Below are 25,811 nucleotides of genomic sequence, written 5' to 3' on the forward strand. Positions count from 1 at the left end.
CCACTACACAGATATGATTTCCATTTTACACACAGAAAAATGGAGGAACAATAGTGAGCAGCTGGCCCAGAGACAGAGAAGAAACAGAATTCTCTTTTAAAGCACAAATCTACCACTGTCTCATTGCCCTTTGGGGCTGTATCAGAGTAAGCACCTAGAAAAGTAGAGTAACTACATTCTGTAACTCCCTGGAATTAAAAATGTAGGTGTAATTACAAACCTCTATTTTGTCTGTTTTGGCGTCTCCCCAGTATATTTTGTTTTCTGCATAATCCAATGCCAGTCCATTTGGCCACCCAAGTGAGGTATTCACCAGCACAATTCTGTCTGAGCCATCTAATGCTGCCCTCTCAATCTTCGGGATTTCTCCCCAGTCAGTCCAGTACATGTACCTACAAAGAAAACAAAATCTTTAGAATTTTTATTAGTTCAAACTTCCAACATTCACATAGCTTCTTCTGGACTACTGTGCCCTGAAACTACACTGCTCATAGAAAATTTTCTAGACTATTGAATACATTTCTAGACCAGAATCTTACTTCAGTAAGGATTCCCAAACCATTCAGAAAGCACTGAAACACATTGTGCCTTTACACAGAACTCCTGTATCAGTCTGCTCAGCAAGGCAACGTAATTCATGTTATTAGGTAAAAATAACCAAACATGTCAATACATTCTCAAAAAATATCTCTAAACAAGAGAATAAAACCAAAAGATGTAAGATGATTAGCCAGGCAGCCAAAGGAAAGCACTAGTCCCTTTGCCTCATAGCCTTAATTTTCAAAGAATCCCCGTGTTTTCATTTCGATGACTCCAAAGTTTATCAGAGCATTGGCATCCAGGCAGACAGAAGTATCTTCTTTACATACCTAGTATCTTAAAAATGCTCATGAACAGCTACTCACCCAACCATAGGATCCAGCACGATGGCTCTGGGTTCTTCCAGGTCTTCTGATATTAAGATTTTTCTCATGGTCCCATTAAGCCTTGTAACTTCGATACGGTCTGTGCCAGTGTCAGTCCAGTACAGATTCCGGGCAACCCAGTCCACAGCAATGCCATCAGGGTGTGCAATCTGTGCTGTGACAACAAACTGACTGCCTGACCCATCGATGAACGAGCGGCGTATGGCCCTGACTTCATCATCTGTCCAATAGATGTACCCTTCCACAGGATCAAAGTCAATGGCAATGGCATGTCGGATGTCATCCAGGGGCAACACGATGTCCGTAAAATCTGGGGTGTCCAAGGAAATTCGCCTCAAATCTGTCCGTCGGGCTAGAAGCAGCAGTTCAGTGGCACCTAGAGGAACAAGGCAAAAAAACCCAACCATCTTACAAACACTGTACTGTGAGCCTGTAAATAAGTGAACTTGGTTCTGTATCATTTGGTACAAACTAATCTAGCTAGCTTGGTTTCATAGGACCCAACCAAACTGATGGGCACCAGAACACATTCCCACTTAAAGGCTTCAAATGTGAGGTTACTGTTCTGCAGAAGACAAAGGTATCTTTAGAGAAAATTCATTGTCCAAAATGTATTATGTTTGGATACATTTTTTCTCCATATCATTCTCTCCAAAGATACTGAAACAGATACACAGTGACTATGCTGCTCTTTTATGCAAATCACCAGATGGCCTGCAGCCTCTTAGATGAAAATTTAATTATATAAATAATTTACTGACTGTTTGCTGTTGTTGGTATAGGTGACAACCATGACAAACAAGTCGCATGTTTCATGCCCTTAGAGGGAGAAAAATGTAACACAATGCCACAAGTAAACCTCCTTTGAGAAAATCCTATCAGAGGCATCAGATTTGGGAACTGACAACAGTCCAGTGACCACACAAAGCAGGAGGGCTCTTAGCTTCTCCCATCTTTGTTGAAAACAAGCTTACTGAACACATGAAGATAAAAACCACTGTGTCTTATAAAGTCATTTTGAGCTGAAGTATACAAAAGCCTTGCTGGCTTTTCAGTCAGAAGTCAGAATCACAATAAATAACAAAGATCAGCTTAGAGTGAGGAAGATGTTTTCACACAGGGCAACACAAGCTGTGTAATGGTACACATGCTGGGCACCTAATCAATAACAGATGTACTAATCGCCTATTCCAGTTCGTTCCCATTCCAGCCCTGGAGCCTCCAGCACAAGAGAGACAAGGACCTGTTGAAGAAGGTCCAGCAGAGGGACATAAAAGATATTCAAGAGGCTGGAGAAGCTCTCCCATGAAGACAGGCTGAGAAAGTTGGGGTTGTTCAGCCAGAAGGCAAGACTCCAGGGAGCTTTTCAATACTTAAAGGGGGCCTATTAAAAAGATGGGGACGAACTTTTTGTACTAACAGGATGAGGAGTGATGGTTCTAAACTTAAAAACAGAAGATCTAGATTAGGTATTAAGAAGACATTTTTTACTGTGAGAGTGGTAGGACACTGGATCAGGTTGCCCAGAGAAGCTGTGGATACCCCCCCAATTCCCTGGATGCGTTCAAGGCCAGGTTGGAAGGGACTCTGAGCAATCGGGTATAGTTGAAGATGTCCCTGCTCACTGCAGGGGGGTTGCACTACATGACCTTTAAAGGTCCCTTCCAATCCAAACCATTTTGGGATTCTGATATTTTCTATGTCACTTCATTTTGCTAAAAAACAACCACACCCCATTCAGTTAAATGGGCTTATCAGTTTGGAGTGCCAGGGAAACAAAAGCAGCTCAGGCCTCAGGGAAGCCTAAACTAAAGTGAAAAATGTGCACATCCTAAAAGGAGGGAGAGTGTGTTGCAATGGCTCCCCTTAAACAGTCAGAGGAAATGTTTTGGCAGGGACTGATGATGCTGTGGAAAGGAGGGGTTTATAATAAAAAAAACAAGCATCAAGATTGCAGTGAGAGAGTCATTGCCAAGATACATTTTGTCCATTTCTTGGATCTTAGAGAGGCATAAATACGGGCTGGAAGACTAAAAGAGCAGTAACTAAAGCAAGCAGGTTGCTGATGAAAGAAGAATATTGGTGTTTGATGCCAGATTTCTTTTTAAAAGAATCAGTGATTGTTGTTGGTGCTAGATGAAGCCTCACTATGTGCCAGACGTTGGAGAGATGCCAAAGCAGCCATTGCTTCGTTTACAGCAAGTTTAACACATTAAAAGCACCTAAAACAGTTTCACAGTGCTGCAAAAGACAGCACCTGCCAGCAACTTGAGAGTATTACCACAAATGTTCCTGACTGGTAGTCCAAAAAGGATTAAGATCCTCTGTCCTACAAAAACTCCTGTTCAGAAGCACATGTACACACTTCCCAATTGTTCTTGTAGTGAAGAACTCATACATTAATATCAGGAAGGGGGAACCATAATTACATGTCTATGCATGCTTCAAAATAATGTAAAGCATGTGACACAGTAAATGGAAAACAGGCATCTTAGTAGGATTTTATAATTAGAGAAGCAATTAATCTTGTCACAGCAGTCTATATGTACATTTGTGTTGGATGCTACTAAACAATTCAGCATCAAGATCCAAGCATTCAGCTGCAATATGGTAAACATGTAACTAAACCCAACTATTTATGTTCAGCTAAAAAAGAAATCCCAAGTACTTACATTCTTACCTATTTCATGGTCATTTATTCAACTTACCTTTTAAGCACAACTATGGAAATCATCTTAAAAACTCAAGGAGCAATACTTTTTCTACATTACCTAGAAAATTTAAGGTTCAGCAAAAGCAGTAAACTCAGATTTCTAAACAGTTAGGAAGCAATACATAGGCTATCGTATAAAGAAAAATTGTAGGACATAATTTAAAAATAATCTGTATTCTTTAGCTGAAGTTCACAGTCATTTTGAAGAGCCAGTGACAGGTCCCCAGAAAGACTCAGTTAAGTATAACCATGCCTTTGCCTAAACTCACCCATAAAACTGACCAATTGACCTTCCAACACTTCTCAAAGATGACTCATTTCAGCAGCTTCAATATCCTGCTTTCGGGTTGCAACTCTGTTGTTTAGTCAATAACCCACTGTGTCTAAGCTTTAACTCAGCATCAGGAAATGACTGGATTTCAGCTAATCCAGGTCCTACTCCGGATCCCTGAGCTAAGAATCTCATGGTCTTTATTTGGAGGCTCGGCTGGCATCTCAGCCTCCACTAAACCAGCACCCCACTGCCCCTACAATCAAGCAAGAAAGTGTTTAAAGCTTGCTTTAGAGCTATTACCCACCCATCTGAAAACCAACACCTCAGCTGCTTAGTTAAATCACCAGCCATTCTGTTCAGGAAAAAGGAATAGAGTAGCAGAGACTAATCTGACCTCAAGGTAAATGAAGGGAAAGATTATTCTGAATGCTTTCAGGCTGTCCTGGCAATAGCAGAAATAGCAAATGCAAGGTGCATTTATGGACTGATCTCATTATCATCATTTAGCAGCCAAGAAAAAAAGGTGGTCTCAACACTAAAACAATTTGCACTTGTGGCAAACACAAGTAGCTGTGCCAAGTTTAACACAAGGTAGTGTTACAAAGTTGTACAAAGCTTACCTGGCTAGGTATTGATCACCACTGAGACAGCAGTTTGCTTGAGGTACTCAAGGTTGCCAGGACCTAACAGAACCATCAGTTTTATTCAGTTCTATTCCTTAGACCAGCTAGGATGCAAAAGCTAAAATGTGACAGGTGGATCTCCAGACTTCACTTTGCCTCTCCAGGAAAAACCTCACCTCCAGTGATCAACTTGATGGAGAACATGATGGGTAGGGAATCAGAATTCAAAAAAAGAATGAAAAGGTAGGAAAGACAATGCAGGCTGCAAGGCTGCATGCCAGCATAACTTTTTCTTTTTTTTTTTTTTTCCCTTTTCAATTTATCAGTACTTACTGGAAGAATGGAATGAGCCATTATAAAAATATATGAGCCATTACAAATACCTCACATCTCAGCTGGCTCATACACTTTCAGAAGGTGCATGGAGGCTGCAACCAGAGCTCTGACCTCAGCATGCATATGCAGACCTGAGGCAGTTTTTCCTCCAGACAGCTCAGACTGCACATACAAGGATGAACTGGCCTAGAAGAACACAGAGGGGACCTGGAGCAGACTTGACTGCCTGTGCTGCTATCTTCTGGTGATCTCTACTGCACCCAAAACAAGCATGCCTGTAAACACAAGTGTAACTTGATTACACTGCTGGATTCGAAGGCACAGACACGGGGTGTGTGTTCATACCCTTCAAATCACGGTGCACAAAGTTCCTTTGCAAACACAGGCACAGGATGCAATATGGATGTACCATATCTTAAGTCAGGTCCTTCTGCTTACCCTCTTTGCTGATCTCCCATGCAATCCTAAGTGATTTTAGCAACCTGTAACCTATTAAAATAGAAAACGAAAAAAAAAAAAACAAAACCAAGAAGAAGAAAAAAAAAAAAAGAGAGAGAGAGAAAAAAAAACCCACCCCAAACCAAAACCCTCTCAAGCTACTCAAAATGGGGACCAAGTTCAAGATTTTTTTTAGCCTCAAGTCATAGGGTATTCAGGAGAGTTACCAATTTTTTTTTAAAGTCAAGTCACCTACTTCAGATGTCTAAATATGGACCTAAAAGCCTTACTTTTATTTATGAGAGCTTTAGCCTACTTTTACTAAGCACTTTGAAAGCTGGGATTACAAGCTCATGGATGGTGCATTACATTAGTCCTGGAACTAATACTTTCCTCAGAAAGTCACTATTAAAAATCAAAATAATTTAAATCTTTCTGGTAGCTGAAGAGAAGGAGGAGAAGAGGGGAAACAGAGCAAACATGCAGATACATGCAACAGGGTAGCTTTGAAGTCCAATGTCTAATGCCCTGCTAACCTTTACAATTAATTACATGTAATTAATTGTATTCTCAGTGATATACAGGCCTCAGTCATTTGTAAGTTACTAAACTTAAAAATCATCAGTGGTTGCTGAGGCTAGTCCAGCTACTAAGACATATGCTCTGGAATTCACACATAAGAAGTGTTAGACCTTGGATCCATATTATGAGCTCTCTATATCTGAGACATCAAGATTATTAATACATCCTCAGTAAAATTAGCACACATTTGACAAAAATATTTATTTCCTAAATGTCTTTCCCCAGCTGTAAAGTTGCTATTGCCAGAGAGCCCCTGGTACTACAATATAAAGATTTTTTCATCTTGACAAGATCAACCCTAAAACTACAAAAGAAAATTATGATTATCTGAAACTAATTATATACTTTTTCTTTCCTTGAAAAGAAATTAAAGAATTAGGTTGTTAAATTAACATCTTGATCTGTGCAGTCAATTCAGGATTCTGGTTGTTCCCATAAAGCAAATTTCCCACTGGACAGGCCTAAATTGCAAAATGAAGTGCAAATTTCTGATTAGTGCCTCCAGGCCTTCATAGGAACAGAATGTGAGCATAGATGGGTAAAATAAAAACTCTTCCTGGAAGAGAAAGAACAGCCAAACAAGGCTGAAATGGGAAGTCTGAAGCAGAGTATTTTCTTCATGAAGAAACTCCCACCTCCTTGCTCAGCTGCAGTCACCATTGGTTTTCTCAGTACAAACCACATATCCCTTTTGGTAGCAGCAAATGCAGGAAACAATTAAAATTCACTACAGGCAAAGACAGAAGCTGAGCACATGGACAAAGACCTTCAAACACTATCTAAGAATGTAACCCCAATCACAAACTCTTAAGATAAACCTAATTTTTCTTATAAAGTTTACTATCAAACAGGTCATTTAAACACAACACTGCCAAACTCAGACCAGCAGTGCCTGTAACACTAAAATAGAGAAATCCCAGTATGTCCTGCAGAAGAGAACAATAGATTACCAAGAATATGATGACAGTAGGTGAAAGCTCCCTTGTAGAAGCACCTGGGTGCTCAGACAGAACACTTCAGATGTTACTGAGTAATAGCTGGCAATGGAAGCCACTTATTCTGCCCCTCTTTACTTAGAGGGACAGGATTTTATGAAATTTCAATGCAATGAGGAAAGTAAAAGCTTGCTGCAAGCCCACATCTCAGCTAAATAACTGTTTTGCTTTGTAATAGGAATAGAAATTAAGACAACCAACCAGCTAGCATTACCAGTTATTAGAAAAATGTCTTATTTTATTCCAAGTTATCACCCTCTCATGAAACAGTATGGAGAAGTGTATCTAAATGGGGGGCAGAGGAGAGGCAGGGGGTGTGCTATATTCATAGCTCTCCCAAGAAATTATAAAACTCCTCTAAGGCGTGATGGGAAAAACCCTAAAAAAAAAAAACCAAACCAAAGAAACTAACACTGGGAGAAAAGGGAGGGAGGAAAAGATTTCCTATAAACCAAGATTATTCAAAATGCTAGGTTGTCATGGAAACTGCTCAGGGAGGGTCAGCCAGCCTCACCTTTGGCTGCAAGGATCATCTGTCAATGCCAAAGCACTGCAAACACCACAAACATGTACTCAAAATTCAACAGTCAAAATCTTTCCAGTCCAGGCTGAAGCTCTTATCAGCACAGCATGAAATGAAGTTCTCTGCTCAAAGAGGCTCCTTTCATCATGAAACAATTCAGTTTAGGAATTAGTCTGATTTTAGTTTATTGTTTACTATTTAGTTAGTTTACTGTTTAGTTAATAGTTTATTATTATTTTGTTTATTGAGTGTATTGTTAAAGGCAAAACATCTCAAACAAGAGAAATTCTTAGTTTCATTTTTCACCTTTCTTCACTTTTAAGTCATTCCCTCCTTCCTTTCCCAAAAGCCACTTATATGTAAAGAGATTTAATCACTTGGTGTTTCAGTCTGCTGCAGCATAATAGGTGCATGCTGAAACAACCCAAGGTAAGAAGTGTTCAGTTCTCAGGTTTAAACTCTACTTTCACAGCAGACACAGTAAACAGGCAAGTACAAGGGGATAAAAAAAAAAAATAAAAACAAGAAACCACAACCAACTCCCCCAATCCCACACACCTGAAAAAGAGAAAATAAGTTTACTTCCCCAGGGTCACTAAGCAGCCTAAGAAAGGAAGTCAACACACAAACACTTACAGATCTATATCTCAAAATCTGGTCTGTGGCTAGTCTGGCTCTGTTTGACTGCCACACTCTCCTCCCTTCCCTGAATCAGTAATTGCAGCCTTTGCAACTATGAGAAGAAATTTCAGTGAAGATGTTTGAAGAGGTCTGGGAAGTTGTAGGTCACTTGCAAAAGTCCTGGGTCTAAAACCTACACCTCTCATCAGTGAAAGGAGTGAAAAAACACTTCAAAATATTTCATTACTTGAAGGGTAAGCTCAGCTCTAAATGCCGAAGCTTCCTCACCTTCCTCCTACAAGTTAGGTCAGCATGGGATAATCAAAGTTAAGAGAAACACGTGGATATGATGCATAGTTTGAATAGGTTGTTATACTTGGGTTACGTGCCAATTCATTCCTAAGTCCAAAAAGCAGAGCTATGCAACACTCACTGAGCTAAATAAACAGAGACTCAATTTTCTCCCCTTCCTCCCCCATCCATTTTTCTTCTTGCAAAGGAAGTAGCAGTGTTTTGGTAAGATGCAATAGCAGAACACTGGTCAAAAATACAACATTATATAGGCAAGCATAAGTAAATGTTCTTGTATCAAGTTTTTTCTTATAGATGGACAACATGCTGTAGCATACTGGTTAACAAAATTTCTGATAAAAATGGGAGCCATATTTTGTGAGCCAAATATACTTCATGGATGACTGGGAACATGCAGTTTGGGTTCTCATGTGCTCAGGGAGAATGAGAGAAAAGAGCATTCTCATGAGAGAATGAGAGAAAAGAGCAATAGCTCTAAATTTGTGACATAAGGAATGGCTGGAAAGGTGAACTAATGATTTTGAGTATCTCTGCATGAGAAGTTAAAGTCCTTTTAATAAAGGCTTGTTGTTTTTTTTTTTATATACTATTCCTTTACTTGTCTTTGGTAATTTACTTTGATTGACTAGATTCTAGTCACACTAGAAAGGTGCCATTCAGCACTTGAGGTGAGGGCAAGCTGTGTGGTAGGTTCCTCAGCCTCCATGAGGCCACAGGGCTGAACCTGAGCACTGAAGTGGCCACTTCTGTGACACCACAACCTGTTCCTGGGAACACAGCATGCAGGGAGGCAAAAGACATAGCCACTCTTTTGCCTGAAGTTCCCAACCCTTTTTCTATCAGTAACTCAAAGGGAAGTGATTTCTCTCTCTTGATGTCTGCAGGTTTGGTTCCAACAGTTGTCCTTATGACTTCATAGAACCATAGAATTGGCTGGGTTGGAAGGGACCTCAGAGATCATCAAGTCCAACCCTTGATCCACTACCACTGCAGTTACCAGACCATGGCACTGAGTGCCACATCCAGTCTCTTTTTAAATATCTCCAGGGATGGAGAATCCACTACTTCCCGGGGCAGCCCATTCCAATGCTTGATCACCCTCTCAGTAAAGAAATTCTTTCTAATGTCCAACCTAAACCTCCCCTGGCACAACTTGAGACCGTGCCCTCTTGTCTTGCTGAGAGTTGCCTGGGACCAACCCCCCTCTGGCTCCAACCTCCTTTCAGGGAGTTGTAGAGAGTGATGAGGTCTCCCCTGAGCCTCCTCTTCTCCAGGCTGAACAGCCCCAGTTCCCTCAGCCCTTCCTCACAGGACTTGTGCACTTCAGCCTGTGCTCCCATAGCTTTCTACCTTCACTTGGCAAGTGACCAAATCTTCCCCACTCCCTGTCCCCAACACTGACTTCTTGTGAAGCTCTGCTTTTGGAAACATGCCTGTATTAGGTAACAACTGCTTTAGCTATCTGCTGCCACAAAGGAGTTTATCCATGTGTAGCAGGTATTTTTTTAGAAAACATGTGAATTTGTGTCATGTTCTGACTAAGTACGACCAACCCAGAGTAAGTATTATTAAATACTGGCAGAAATGGAAGAAAACCATTTTGTGTTACAAACAAACCTGCAAGGCTAATATGGGAGCTGCTTTTGAGTTTTTCACATAAAAGCAGCAATTTATTTTAACAAGGTTCACAGAGACACAAATAACCACACAAAAAATAATCAGCAGAGAGCATAAAATAGCATGAAATTAAAGAAAACACTGAACAGTAGCAGACAAGCCTAGAATTTTTAAAATAGAAAATGACAATTTAACAAAACACATTTCTGTATATATTTTTTAGCCTATTTACAGTAAATTCTGCTGCATCTTTGTTTCTTTCTCCATTTACCTTTGTCATAAAGATAATCTGCATAAAAGATGGTTATTTATGAGTGAGCTAATTATCTCCCAGTGTTTATTTTGATCCTGTTCATGTACTACTGCAACCACAGCACGGTGTCACAAGGCCTATATTTACAAAATATAACAGCTTAAAATCATACATACTAGCCCACGGGACACCTTCTAAAAGCAATTTGGGTTGAGCAATAGCAGTCCCAAGTTTCCACACATCTTGGGTTCTAAGCCTGAAACACTTTCTAAAAACCATGTAATTCTGTGTAGTTCCTATATACAGATGTAGGTGCCTAACTTTATGCATGTGAGCTGAAAGAGATTCCAGGTGTACACGTGTATAATAGACATCAGATCTTTAAAAAAATAGAATTGTTTTCATTGTACGATCCCATTAGTCAAATACTAATTGATGAAAAATAACATTAGAAATATTTTAGAGGCAGCAGAGGAGGTAGGCATAATTTTCTCTAAGAAACTGGAACAACAGAGCCCCCCTGAAAACTTGCAGGAAATTAGTGACAGAGGCAGAATTGTAACCTAATTTTTTTAACTGCTCCTCATCCATGAGCCTCTTTCTTTTTTTTGAAAGGTAGAGGGCATTTTCCTACCATTTTTATCTGTGTTGCAAAAGAATGCATGATTTCACAATTTGCCACTCCTAAATACACATTATATTGTGAAGCTCAAAGAATCCCTTTCCCTCCAAAAACTACTTTGTGTTTAATCTAAAAGGATTTTTAAAAAACAAAGCCTACCATCTTTGCAGGTCTTTCCATTCTCAAGAAGTTTCACACCAGTGGGACATGCACACTGATAAGAGGGCTTGGTAGGAGACATCAAACACAAGTGGGAGCAGCCACCATTATTAATTCCACATGGGTTTGTAGCTGTTAAACATAAATCACACAGATTAATGCTTCTGATAATGAATGACCTCATCTCATGTGTTAAGACACATACGGCATTTGAGTGGTAGAATTGGGGGCAGCAACATAGATTAAAGAAGGAAATGATGAACACAGAACAAGGAAAAATTAATTCCAAGTGTTGAGTAGTGGGGTATTTATTGTACCAAAATGCATGGACATTGAATGTTTCTTTTATTGGGGGAAGTAGCACTTAGCTCTAAACAGGACTTGTTTCAGCTCTGCCCTTCTCATTTCACAAACTACTCAGCATGTCAGTGCTGAACGTATAGTAGGGTGGTATGTATAAAAACAAAATGCAAACACAGTAAATTAGCACAATGGTTAAGACAGTGGTTATTACACAGAACTAGTCTCGCTTAGTATCAGTTGCCAAATTAACACTACTTTCCATTCAGGAATTACGACTTGGGAAAAAAAATAAAATACCATGTTGCCTAAAGTTATGGCACATGAAACAGAAGAAGGAATACAACAGGATAAATGCGGTAGGCAGAAAAAAAAAAGGAAGAGATGTTTTTTGAGCTTAAAAGAAACAATGTAGAGAATATTTGGTTTCCCTTGGGTCTTTTCCCAATCTCCGCACTGGAAAAAATTGCATCACGATGTGAGTGAAGCCACCCACCATCATACCGAAAGCCTAATTAAGATTTTTTAAAATCAGTTCCAACTTGCAGTTAAAAAAAGAAAGCAAGACAGCTTACCATTCGGCTGCCTCTTTTGGCTGAAAGCATGAATATCCATGGGAGAGAAGATGTTGGAATGTATTTCACGCAGGTCCTCCCCGGAGTACTTGCTGCAGGCCAAGATCGAATGTGTGTTCCAGTCAGTCCAGTACAACGTGTCCCCAAACAGCGTCAGAGCAAAGGGATGTGGAAGGGAGCCTTTAACCACTGCTTGCCTAATAGAATGCAGGGAAGAAAATGAGGGCTCAAACACAATGCTTGCTATGGTTTTGCTTGAACATAACCCTTGTAAAAAGAAATTTTACAGTGCATCAAAGCTTTGCGTTTATTTATGAGGAGCAAATACAGTGCAACCAGTTTAGGGAATTATATAGGGGAGCAACACAGGAGTTCTGTTTCCAGGCTGCCTGCTGATGCCGAGGTGGCCGAGAGATGCCAGCTGAAATCCTTACTTAGGTCTGAGGCAATTTCTTAACACCCTTTTAAGATCCAGTACCTGTGGGGCTCTATGTCACCATGCACAGAGGAGAGAGCACCTGCTGATTTCATGCAGCTCTGACTACTACAGGGTGATTTATGATGTCTGTCATTTGCAGCCTCAGCAGATTTCAGACTGAGACAGCATTTGGTCAATTAGCAGACCTCTTCCAGTTTCATTCTTTGGAACCATCAGAAAAATACTCTAAGAGCAAATAGTTTTACTGTAAAAAAAGCTTTAATGTTTCATGATTTGTTATTACGATAATTATTAAGCTATTGTTTTTATTATAAGCAGTGCCATTAAACAGAGTTCTACTGATCTTCTGCCATAGTATTGGTATCTTTTCTGAACAAACTGGGTCAGTGCCTGTCTCCAGGTTCATAAACAAAATTAAAGAGTATAACTCATATATCTTATGTATATATACAAACACATGCTCATTAGCCATCACAAAAATGCAGCACAAACATTACTGAAGACAGTTTTTCCAGGTTCTTGTGATGTAGAAACTAATTATCTGTAGCCTGGTTCTTCAAAACTAGAATTAAGTAGCTCAGTTCTTACAGTTATTTTATTCAGAACTGCAGAAAAACTAAGTACGAGGAGGCCCCTGGAAGTCATCTGAACCAATACCCTGCTCAAAGCAGGGCCACACAAATACCATTTACACAAGTGCTTCCTCCTTTCTTCCTAAATGTGTGGGTGCACATGTGGTCCCACATATGCAAACTCCCACTGAACAGTGGAGATCATCATCCCTCTCCTGCTCTGAGAGCACAAAGGACTGACATGCAGCTCTGCTTCTCCTGCCATAAAGGCTGCACTATGAACACCAGGCTCCCAATTTCCTTCTTGTAGGGAAGAGAGTCATTACCTGTATATTTACTGAAAAAACACCCAAACATTCTATGCATCACTTTGCAACGAAGACAGTAACTGAAGTGGTTTAGCAGAGGACAAAAATACTCTTATTTTCCAAATATTTTCTGTTAAAATATAACAGAGTACATTAAGGCATGAAACTTGAAGTTCTCTTCTGCCAGTGATTCTGAGTACAAAGACACTGCAGTCATTACTGTTCTTTCACCGTAGGTTCTGAAAAAAAGATGCATTATCTCTAAAGCTTCTATTTTTTCTGCTCCTGAGAAAAACACATACTTTCCCTTACTTGTCACTCTAGTGTTCCAATTCTACACTAAACAAAATTTTCTATTTCTGATATTTTGCACTCAAAAGTAGGACATACTATCTTTTCTTTCTTATCTCTGTCTGGAATCGGGTATATATTTGCTTCTAATTAAATGCACCAACTAAGTATCTTACAAAATACTATTGTAATATAAGTTACAGGTGAAATCTACCAACCAACAGTGAAGCCAGAATGGCACAACATGCTCTCATACCAAGAATAAAGGCATTCTAATTCTGTAAATGTTTACATGCACCCCACCCCCAAACCCTAAATGCCTTCAATATTTGAATAATTTTGGTTTATAGCAGGCTTGGAGACTACCTAAGTCTTTATGACATTTGTCATACGGGAAAGAAGCAATAAAAGTCTAAAGCTCTCACTATAACCAAACCTGCAAAGACATTCCTATGAACAAGGGAAGCCATGTTTCCCTGAAGCATTCTGATTATCTTGCAGTTCATTTAAAAAACAAAAACAAAAACAAAACAAAACAAAACAAAACAAAAAAAAAACCAAAAAAAAAAAAAAAAAAGAGGAGTTTTAAATGCCATCAGCACCCACCATTCCTGGGGAAAATAAATCTTTGTGTTCAATAGACACAGTTAAACATGCCCAGCTTTTGGACAACCATCTATTCATATGACAATGCATAAGGTGAACTGTGAGCCTATTTAAACCAGCCCTTATCTGGAGATACCCAGGTGCACTTTGAGTGCACTGTTAGCCACAGCCTTGAAGAGATTATTCTTAAACTCATTTAACTTTTCTTGGCAGATTTCAAGTACAGTCACATGAAAATGGCAGTGGGCACAAATACAACAGCATGTATTACTTGCAGCTCATTAAGATGAGTATTACCAGCAAACATGTAGCCCCTATCCCTTGTTTCCAGAAAGCCATTACAAGGTGATAGCTCACTTCCAATCAGCAAAACCAGTAAGGATTTTTTCCTTGCCAGACATACTGGCACACCAGGCCACACAGGCCACACCACAGCCTTGCCAAAGAGCAGCCACACACTGTGTGTCAGTCAGCACAGCAGCAGTGGCTGTGTTGTGCTGCACTGCACAAGCCTCCACAGCCTCATCAGGAGGAGGAGGAAAGGGGGGAGATCCAAGGTGCTAAAAAAACAGGAAAAAGGAAAGAGGGAGGGAGCAAGAAATGTCCTTCTGATGGCTGCCATGAAGCAGTTATGCTTTAGCATGATCTGTGTTAGTAACTCCTGAGCTCTGGTTTTGGCAGGTGAGAAGGTGGGTCCCAATTTCACCCACAGTACCCAACTGCTGCACATGACTGAGAGGAGAAGGTGCTTCCCACCTACCAGGTGTTTCACAAGCATCTATGCCAGGTCCCCAAGTTTCTGGCCTTGTTAATAAAGCCACCAACACTGGTACCAGGTACAGTGCTGTGAGTATAACTGAACTGATGTGACCTGACAGCTCCTTTGGTGGTTCAACCTTCAACCACTGCATTATCAGCCCAGGCTTGATTGGAATAAGCAATACGACAGCAAAAAGCACTCTCATCCTATTATGCTTCACTAAACTCTTCAGTTCCTTTAAACTGCTCTACTCTTATCCTTAGTCTCATTAAAAAGAGACAGCAGAGATGATGAGAAAGTGAGAGATGAGAATAAGGAGTAATGTTATTCATCCAGGAAACATCTCCAGGGCTTCAGCAACATGCAAATTGGCTACGTAATATGTGGTGCTAAGCACACGCTGACTTCAATAATCTTCCCTGCACCAGGCTTACAACCACACTAATTTGCCCTAAAAATCTTGATATCAATTGACATTTGAAACATCACCATCTCTACTTTGTTTAGTTGGCTAGGAAGGAAATGCCAAAAGGGACAGCACAGAAGGAAGGCTGGGAGAGAAAAAGAGAAACGAAGCAGTTTCCATAGAAATTAAATGTAATCTGTGCTGGGTATCACTATTTTCTAAATACAATTATCTACAGTATCATCATGGTAATCAGGGATGCAAAAACTTATGTTAGTAAGGAGTTTTCCACTGCCTAAAGAAAACGTAAATCCAATGCAAATATATTCACCTTTGTTCTATTCTTATTCTGTTAGAGGCCTGTGAAATACTTCATGAAGATAAAGAAAAATGAAACATACAACAAACAAGTTAAAACAGACATTACAAAAGGGACTATTGAACTCTGAAATGAAAACATACATGAAAATTCATAGGCAATCTATCTGGCATTATACTAACAAAAAGTCACACACACAAAAAAATCAAGGCAATATGAACTGATAATATTAGAAGGATTACTATTTTTCCCATTAATTTTAACAATGTTTGATAGTCAAGCATAATAGTATGTCTCCATAAAAATAATCTATGTCTCCATAAAAATAATCAAACACTTTCCATTAATCAAATTCCTTCTCTTCTAGCTGCATTACAGTTCTTTAATTTCCAAAACTGATTGGAACACCTGCAGAAAACCTGGCATCATATTTTAGACCTCCTAGCCTGGGCTCCAAACTGTTAACATCTCAACTTCAGAGTAGTAAAACTCCTTTCAGGTGGCCTTTGAGGCTGCCTATGCTCAGTCTCCAGAAGAATTTTCATGTTTATGTTTCAATTCATTCCTCTGGAGAATCCTGTACCTATTGACATCTCTTAGGCTGTCCAAAAGCAAAAAAAAAAAAAAAAAAAAAAAAATTCTACTGTTGTATCAGTCTTCGCAATCCCATTTCAAATATAATGGTGAAGACTGGGGAAAAAAAAATAAAGGCAATTTATCTTAACATTTCATATGTAATGCTATGGCAAAAATCACCATATTGGTATCCAATGACAATATTAAGAGCTAGAAATTCATACCAGCTAGCGGTAAAAGCTTTCTAGTCTTTATATTATAATAAAAAAAGTAGTCTATATATTTCTGAAAAAAGTCTTTAAGGGATGTCCATATATGCATCTACTGAATTTTAATTTATTTTCCCTCTGACACTACACCAGATCAATTTTCAGTTAAAGATACCTGTGAGCTACATTCTTACCAGGTCTTTTTTTCTTGGTTTTTTGTTTGTTTGTTTTTTTTTTTCCCCTCTTGGTACAAGAAAAACAAAACACAAAGTTTTTATGCTGCAATTACTGTCATCTTCTTTCATGAAGGATTAAAAATGTAAAGACTCATTTTCTGAGCGTTGCTTTTAATGCTCATCATGCTTTCTTAAGCATATAATAGACAGGCTTGCACGCAGCAAATGATAATAATTTTGCACAAAATGTTTCTCCCCATCTACAGATTACTCAGTGCCTGAGAATCCAGGAAATACTAAGAACTACACAGCTTTGCCTTGTGACAACTGTAAATACTAGCAAGTGGTCGAAGCACTTAGGAATCCTGCAGGATGTCAGATGAAGCAGGATGAAAGGCCAACAAACAACTCTGTAACACCACACCAAAGATGCCACAAGGAGGGCAGGGAGCTCTGGTTCCTTCAGAAGCTTACAAGGTTTCCTCCCCTGCCAACCTACCAAAAACATTTGCAAAGCAAACTTGGAAAATTAAGTTGGATTTTTACCATGAATGCTTGTTCAAATATTCGTATCACAGTACAAGTCTGGTTCTAATTACCTGAGAAAGTAAACAGGAAACATGACATGGGATAGAATACTGTTTTAAAATTAAAATATTGTCTTTTTGCCACTTCTTTAAGCCATAGTTACTGTGTGTTTCCAGAAATCATCTATAACAAATAACAAGTCCAACAATGACATTTCAAAGCCCACCTTCAATGAAAGTTTGAAGAAGTCACAGACAGAAGTAAAGCCTTGGTTGAGAAATGTAGTCATTCTGTGGGTCATTTTTTAAACAATCACCATTGTGACGTGAAGTGTAGATGAAAGCCTCTAGCAAGAAGGAAGGAGACCAGGAAGGCAGCAGCAGGAGATGAGGGTGTTTAGATGGAAGATGGAGCAGGAGATCCACTGACTGCAAAGGGGTCTATGTGCCACCTAACTGAACCTGTTCTTCCTCTGCATTCCACAGGGCTGCAGTCCTGAAATAATTTTGCATTTGCCCTCTTAGGTCTTCGAAGCAGTATCAGTGAGCTGCTCTGTCAATCCACCATTCCTAATCACCCTGTACAACATACTTCAAATTTTACAAATATGCAGAGACCTGTGATCTCATGACTATTTATATACACAATGTACATATATCACACACAGTCAGCTACACATATTTTGAAGCTCCACCTTCCCAACATTTTATTTCAGAAGCACCTTGAAGAAGAATCAAGAAATTCATCCTAGCTCTGTGGCCAAATAATCTAATTAATTACCCTTACACAGACTTCTCTAGTAGTTTTAATTAGGGCACCATTCATTTTGCACTGGCCTGTAATATATTGGTGAGGTGCTGAAACAAGGCTTTCACCAAGGTTCTCCTCTTCATTGCTGAGGGTATTAGGTGTTTTATGCCACAGAAATATACACAAATATATACACAGAATGCAATATTTTATACCTTGCACATATCATACACCATACACATTATTAGCAAACAATGAAAAAGAAACCTTTCTAAATGCAGGGACACAGTAATTTTAGGATTTAATCAAATCTGCAATTAATCATCTGGCAGACAGACATGGACTGGTGCTTGAAAACTGAAACCAGAAAAATCAATGCTCCAGTGCAAACTTAAGACATTCACCCCCTCTCAAGAGCTCCCAAGCTTTCTGTCAGTTGCTGAAAGTATGTTTCTTACAGTGGCCTCAAAACCCATCTCATTAGCACAAACACTTCCTGAGGGACCTTGTAAGTGCATTTCCCTTCAGCCAGTAACGTGTTAACTTATTAATTAGAACTGCTGCTGCAGTGTAAAGGAAGAGAAAATTAATTCAAGAGCTGCCTTAGCAAGCCAACCTATCTCGGGTACTCTACTCACAGGAGAGCTGTCTGCAATTCAGTTTTGTTTAATTAGTCCCACAAAAAGCAACTGTTCGCTCTGATAAGAGTGGAGAGAGAACTGCAAAAACAAAACCATCTCTTGTATGCACCAATTTCATTTTTTAATTATTACATTCTGACATGAAAAATTGTTCGTTCCTTTCTCTTGCTGGCAAACCAAGGGCATTAGTCATCAACTTCTGTGCTCTTCCTCTTAATTATAATGAGCCCATCACTGAAATAGGTAGGGATAGTAAGTCCCAGGGCTAGCAGGTAAAGAATGATACATCATCCCCTTAAAAATTATTGCAGAGGTTCCCATGAATTTAAGATTTTATCACATATTTTCTGAGTGCTACTGCCAGCACTGTCCTGCTTCTTCCTAGTTTTGATGCAGACTCACCAGCTCCAAAGGGAGATCCTGTCCAAAGACATAGCCAAAAATTTAAAAAAAAAAAAAAAAAAAAAATCTTTGTTTCTCCCCCTGCATACTCCTCCTCCCACCTGCCTCCAGTACTCTTCCACTATCCAGACCCCTGCAAGCAAGTAGCAAAGCATTCATGCATATCAACATCCTTCTCTTACACATAAATCTTTAAATTTTAATTCTTGTGTAGTAGTACCAGGGGTACAGATGTGATAGACCACAAATAAAAAGATAAAACAAATTATGGATTTCTTAAAGATTTAAAAATATGCCAAGAATGTTTCCCTCTATTCATTCTAATTCTTAAATCACTGAGGTTTGAACCTCAACACTTTTATACCATCGATGACATTAAAAAATCTTTTATTTACACATTGCTCTCTCTCACCATCCAGACCACTAAAGCAGTTTTCTTGGAGCTGTTTGAAACTCTTTTTTGAGATGAAGAAGATTTTAGTTCCTGCTAACTATTCCTCACTTCCCCCATAGCACTTAAAACTCATATCATCATGCTTTACATGAAGCTTTCACAATCCCACTTATCTGCTATAGACTCTTTCCCACCTCACGTTACACAACACTAAAAAACTTTACTGGAGACAGATAAAATCTTTACCCATCTTATTCCTTTCCTAAAAGGTACTGAAACTATTCAGATCTAGACCATCATATTTTTATGTATCTATGTCTTTCAATAACTCAATTGCTTTTTCCATTTCTTCAATAGCTCCAGCTTCCAGAAGCATATTTTGCAAGACATGCTGGCAGTGGGCAAAGCACCAGAAAAACAAGTAAAGGTTTGCAACACTGAAACAATACCAAAAAAAAAAAAAAAAAAAAATCTTTTTAATCAAAAGAAATCAAGGCATCAACAAAAAATTAATTTATTTTCAAAATATAAAACCACCATTAGAAGAATGGCCTATATATCAGGGGGAAAAAAAAATCTTTAAAACTAGAAGTTTATAAAGAAGCCAAAATGCCTGTTTTAAGTTAAGATTATGTACTCATTGACAATGATCTTGTCCTCCCCTATTCTTAAGAAAAATTATTCTAAAAGGTAACCCTCTTAAAAGGGGAGTTTAAAAGGAGGCAGTGCAAGAAAGTTGACCTACTCACACTATGACATCTTTTCACACAGAAGCAGGGTCATTTGATTATTCTGGGTGTGTCTGTTCAGTATCCATCTCTTCCCACTCCATAAACCCAGCATATCTTGTATCTCTTGGCCAACTACTCAGAAAATCAGGGATGACAAAGATTTTTATTTTTACTTTTTTCAAGTCATCCTTAAGAAATGGATGCCTGTGAAGACATGAGTGATCCCAAACCCTCTATATTTGACCCACCTGACAAGAGTAGCACTTGAAATAAACTCTGCTCAGGAACACTTTGTAGGGCTGCCAGACCCAGCAAGAGTGCACAGGGGACAGAGAAAGGGGCAGGGGTTAAAACTGGGTAGAGAAATACAAGGAGACAGGGTCCACTTAAGGAATGAAAAGGAGGAAGGAGAAAAAAGCAGTGTGGGTGTGTGCAAAGAGCATAGGAACATAAGAGTTTGTTTTGTCTGCAGGATTAGAAATTGTCTTTTCTTTTTCAGTATTAGAAAATCAGTTATTGAAGAAGACAAATAAAAGAGAGCTAAAATATGCAATCATTTTACAGATGTAAAATATCATACTGAGAAAGGTCAAATTAAGGAGTAGCTGACAGTATTGAACACACACACACACAAAAAAAAAAAAAATCACTCCCCCAAAACATCTTTTTCTTAAAACAGACAGGGGCTAATAGTTCATAACAGAGAAAAAAAATTATATAAAGCCCTACTGTGGAACAGCTTAACTTGTACGATTATTTCTTCCTCCCTTTCCCCTTCCTCCCCAGTGATGTAATTGCAAAGAATAAAAAACAAAACAAAAACTCCTGGATACAGATGTTGACAGTTTTCTGAATCTTTAGAACTTTCTCGGATGCCTAGGGAAAAACAGGTGCTGTCAGAAGTGGTCTGAGCTTCTGAGCACTTAAGGGAAGTCATATGTGCTTTCTACTCTAAAGACAATTTTCCTTTCTCCCTGTCAAATTCTAACACATTATCATACTGCCATGAACTATTTCTGATACTTTTCAGTTAAAAAAATAACCCCAACAACTTTAAAGTCTTGGAGTAACTGTTTTGTTTTATTAGTAGATCTAAAAATCAAAACTACTTGTCCATACAGGTCTTTACTCTTGGTTTCACCCCTTCCAGAGAATTTACTCTGGAATGAGGTAACTGCTGGTCCCCAGGTGACTTCACTCCTATGCCATGAGACACAGATGTTTGATGCAGCTCTCTGTAGACAGAGAAGGTTGGCAAGCCCCTCACACCAGGAAAGATCAGTACCTTCACAGCCTCATCTCTTGAACAAATCAATTCCAGGTTAGCCAAAGGCAGGCCAGGAAATAAACACCACTAAAATAAAAACAAAGGACCAAACCTGCATGTATTTACAGACCACCAGTGAGGGAAAAACTGCAAAAAAGTCTGCATGAAAAAAGTTTGAAAATGCAGCAGTGCCAGCAGGAAACACTGAAGTCGCTCTGGAGCCAGAAAGACCGGAAACACTGGATAAGACAAGGAGGTTTGTACTTCATAGGAAAAATGTAAATATAGATGTGGATGGTGGTGGTGCCAATTTTTGATCCGAGCTTTACAGCAATTGACATTTTACAAGCAATTGACATTTCAAAAACACCTCTAGATCCTGCATCCTTTTCCAGGGGGTGCTATTGAAGGAAGTACCATTTAATGCAGCACCAATATACACTTTCTTCCTAGAAGGGCAGCAACAGCAAAGTGCTATGTTGTTAAACTAAAGCAGTCCTTTCCCTCTCATATAAAGAGAAGAGTGCAAAAAAGGGGTGACTCAGGAATAAGATGAGCCAGCAGATTATCCTGTTGGACAAAGACGCTGAAGTGTATTTCATGTGTGACTGTATGGACACTCAATTTGGAGTGGTCCTTTACTGTCACTGCTGTTACTATTTGAAGGGTGGGGTTGTTCTGGCTTTCCTTGTTTGTGTTACTCCTACAGCAGCCATGAACATTTCATATTTGTGAACATAATCAATGGGTGGACTGCAATTTTTCAGGCAGCAAGCTGTCACATTCAGCTATATGTGTGATTACTTTCAGTTCAGATTACTCTTTTTAAAGGTCTGCTATACATCTGGTTTCATGATCACTCTACTATTATCACAGAAGGTATAAAACATTTTATATTGTTTTTAACAGAGAAATTTTAGGGTATTCCAGTTAACCATCATGGATTTAAAAAGGTAAAAAAACAAAGTCAAGTTCTTACTGTACATGATAATTCCTACCCCTTCCTCTCCATTACTTGAAAACTTATGTGATAGTCTTCACTGTTGTATTTCATAGTATTTTTATGAAATATTTCTTGCTTTTCTTGTACTAAGTTCTCTTTCTCATGAAATAAACAGTGAATGAAGGACTACTTCAAAGTATATATTCATATCTTCAAAGCTAGTTATAATATTTATGTCCAAAGATACAAATGCAAAACTGCACCCAACTCCCATTACCTTCTGTAAACATATACATTTACCCCATGAACTTTGGGTCTCTTAACAGAATTTAAGAACAAAATCACATAACCTTCAAACAGAATTACAAGAAACTGTGAAGTTCAAAATAAATTCCACACTAAGATAGTGGATATGTTTCATGTGTGCTGCCTGTGCTCCTACTCACAAGTCCACACAAAACACTTATCTCGTCAATATGATTGATTTCTGTACACTAGATTAACATTTGTGGTGAAAGAAAGGACAAACCCCTAAGAGGAGTATGGAATCAGCATAAGAAAGGAAATTTCATGCCCTATGGGAATGGTGAGACACTAAAACACAAGTTGCCCTGGGAAGTTATGGATGCCCTCTACCTGGAAGTGTTCAAAGCCAGGTTGGATGGGGCTTTGAGCAGCCTGGTTTGGTGGAACGTGTCATGCGGTGGGGAGTTGGAACTAGATGATCTTTGAGGTCCCTTCCAACCCAAACCATTCTATGATTCTGGTTTTTCAGATTATTTTCTTCATTTCTAAATATCACAGCAATGGAGAGCAGACGACCTAGTGAAAAGGACAATTTTGCTACATAGTCTTACACAATTAAGAATAGGATTCCAGGATTTCCTTATGGGACTGGGTTCTGAGAAAAGGCTTAGTGAGAGTTACAGAACATTACAAAGAGGAACACATATTCAACTTCACAGGGTTGGAAAGGGGAGGATGGTGAAGTATAAAAGCTTCTGATAGCAGCAGTTTGCTTAAAATTTTGTATGTGCTAACATGACAATTCCCTGCAAAGGAGCTTATGATGTTGCTTAAGAAACATCTTCCAAGAAAAGCAGTGCATTATGAATTACATAGATCAAGCAAAAGCTTCTTACCTATGGCTTCCATCCAGATTTGATTTGTGGATGAAATTCAGTTTAGCATCTGCCCAATAAAGTTTCTGTTCCTCATAATCCAATGTCAGTCCATTTGGCCAATATATGTCTGTGTTGACTATAATGGAGCGGCTTGAACCATCCATCCCAGCACGTTCTATCTTTGGCACTTCTCCCCAGTCTGTCCAATACATGAACCTGCAATTATTTTCAAAAGAGAAAAGACCAAAAGTAAGAGAAAACAGTTTGCAACTGGAGCACTGGACACAACTTTCAGTAAAGGCAAATCTACTCTGTTCTACTGGGTAAGATACATGTCCCGTGAAACGCAACAGCACAAAGGTACTTTACAAAAAGATGACAAAAACCCAACAACTTAAGGCAAACCCACAGTACTATGTTGTGTTATACTTCCATATTTGTTTCTTTCCTTGGGTCCAGTGAGAAAGTTGGGGATCCAACAGAACATGATAATAATCTCAGAATTCAATATTAAACAGTGAAGATGTATATTATGCAGAAGTACAACATCCTCTTTAACATAGGTCAGAGCTTTGGGGGAAACTGGAGAAAAAAAAATGTGTGTGGACTTAAAATGGACATGGTAGTTGCATGTAAGGCAGTGGATTTGATGGAAGACCAATTTGCATCAATTTTTCTGTAGTAATTCAGAAACAGGTAGCTAAGTCAACATATTTAGAATCACAGTTTGCATCCAGTGATGAGGCAAATCTTTAAAAACGGTGGAAGTAAGATTTAAAACATGTTAGAATGTACTGGCACATGTTTATATATATTATCTAGCAAGTATTGGGGGGAGGAAAATTGCCTAATTGCATTTAAGACTAAAGTGAAGTGAGGAAAACCACTTTATAAGGGCTGGAGGCTAGAGGAGGGATAAGAGTAGTTGTCCTTTTTCTGCAGGTGGTAGAAAATGGATTTACTTTAGTGGGCTGTTAACAGAATGTATAACTAAACAGTAGTAACATATAATATAAACAGACCAGACAAAGTATGTCCACAGAGCTTGCTCTGTTTGCAGCTGGGAGAGACAAGAAGATTACTGTCCTAAATTGCTTCCCATGACCTCATGAGATCTGCCAGCATACCTGCTTGTATCTGTGCTCCCTAACCTGGCTCAGTCTAAGCAATCCGGATAAGGAAAAATACGAAGCCTTTAAACTAACTCAGATCCACCACAATACATCACTACATGGTGCCCACATAGAAAGAGGTCTGGCCACCCATCCTTTAAAGAAAAACAAATGTGCAACACATTTTAGAAACATTTGAAGTTATTCTTGGCAAAGTCAAATAAGTCTAATATTTTGAGCCTCTTTATTATATTACGTATTTTCTCCGTGCTTGTCAGACTTTACTAGCAGACTTCAGAAATGGTTGCAAGCTTTTATAAAAATCTGACACAAAAAGAAAGTGTATTTCTATTTGTCTGCACTTATAATTGTAGTATTATGTACTCACATATCAGGAAATTATAGAGCCTCCCCTGCTTAAGTAATCAGAGCATATTAAGTATTTAAATACAGAGAAAGGTTCTTGGACATCAGCACTTAGCCAGTATTTTATTTTGACTGTGGCCCAGAATGTTGGTTTATCTTACAAGGTTGTGCCACCTATAAAAACTATGAACAGAGGAAAAACTTTGATGTTTTTTTCCTGTGCATTTTCAAAATCACAATTTTAAAATTTTTGTTCTCAGGTAGTTAGGGTGAACGCAGGCAATAAAACTTCCTCTTGAAAGACATTAGAAATCACTATGTGTTGTATAGCTGTAACTTCTCAGTTTTGATTTGCCCCAAATTAAAAGGTCTTGCCACAGAAAAAAATGAAAAAACACCAACAACCCACAAACAAACAAACAAAAAACCCACCACAAAAAAAGAGGAAACCATGTTTCTTGGTTTCATTTTCTGCAATGAACAAATAATAAATAACAGATCTTCTTTTCTAAAAAAGCTCACAATGTCCAGGCACACTGACAGCACAATATCCCACATACGTAGAAAAAAACAGCTTGCAGAGTACAAATGCCAAGACGAAATGCTATGATTTAGCAGTGATTTCCGACAGAACACACAGAGAGAGAGAACTTCATCGCCAGCATCCATCAGCTCAGCAACTTTCTGATCCACGCCACTCCCCAACACTGACGCAGATTGCTTCAGCCCCCCTGTCCTGCACAAAACTGGGCTCCTGCTAAGAATGTCAGTACAACACCAGCCCCCACTGAGATGCATGCAATTGTTTCACTCATTGGAGAGAGATACCCCACAAAACACTTCGCTGATTTTAAGGCAGTTAATTGGGACACCTTGCAGGGCAGGCAAACGTTTACCTTCCTAAACGTTATTCAGTGGGAAGAGCGGCTGCTTAATTGGGACAGCCAATTATTCGGTGAGGCCCTTCACAGGGAATGCTCCAACTTTGCAATTATGCTCGTTTCAGCCACTAAGAACCTCTG

At 39.0% G+C, this 25,811-nt stretch overlaps 1 protein-coding gene across 1 annotated transcript in view; it reads right to left on the bottom strand.

The window, feature by feature from the left end:
- The window catches only part of LRP6 (LDL receptor related protein 6), a 128,400-nt gene that overhangs the window by 55,374 nt on the left and 47,215 nt on the right, over positions 1-25,811 (bottom strand). Inside the window, exons 3-7 of the mRNA XM_071733346.1 lie at positions 23,330-23,527; positions 11,870-12,066; positions 10,995-11,126; positions 906-1,302; positions 221-392 (exon numbers count right to left, since the gene is read on the bottom strand). Of these exons, the coding sequence (XP_071589447.1) occupies positions 221-392; positions 906-1,302; positions 10,995-11,126; positions 11,870-12,066; positions 23,330-23,527 (1,096 nt within the window). The remainder of the gene's footprint in view (positions 1-220; positions 393-905; positions 1,303-10,994; positions 11,127-11,869; positions 12,067-23,329; positions 23,528-25,811) is intronic.

Source organism: Heliangelus exortis, chromosome 1, assembly GCF_036169615.1.
Source record: "Heliangelus exortis chromosome 1, bHelExo1.hap1, whole genome shotgun sequence".
NCBI classification, from domain to species: domain Eukaryota; kingdom Metazoa; phylum Chordata; class Aves; order Apodiformes; family Trochilidae; genus Heliangelus; species Heliangelus exortis.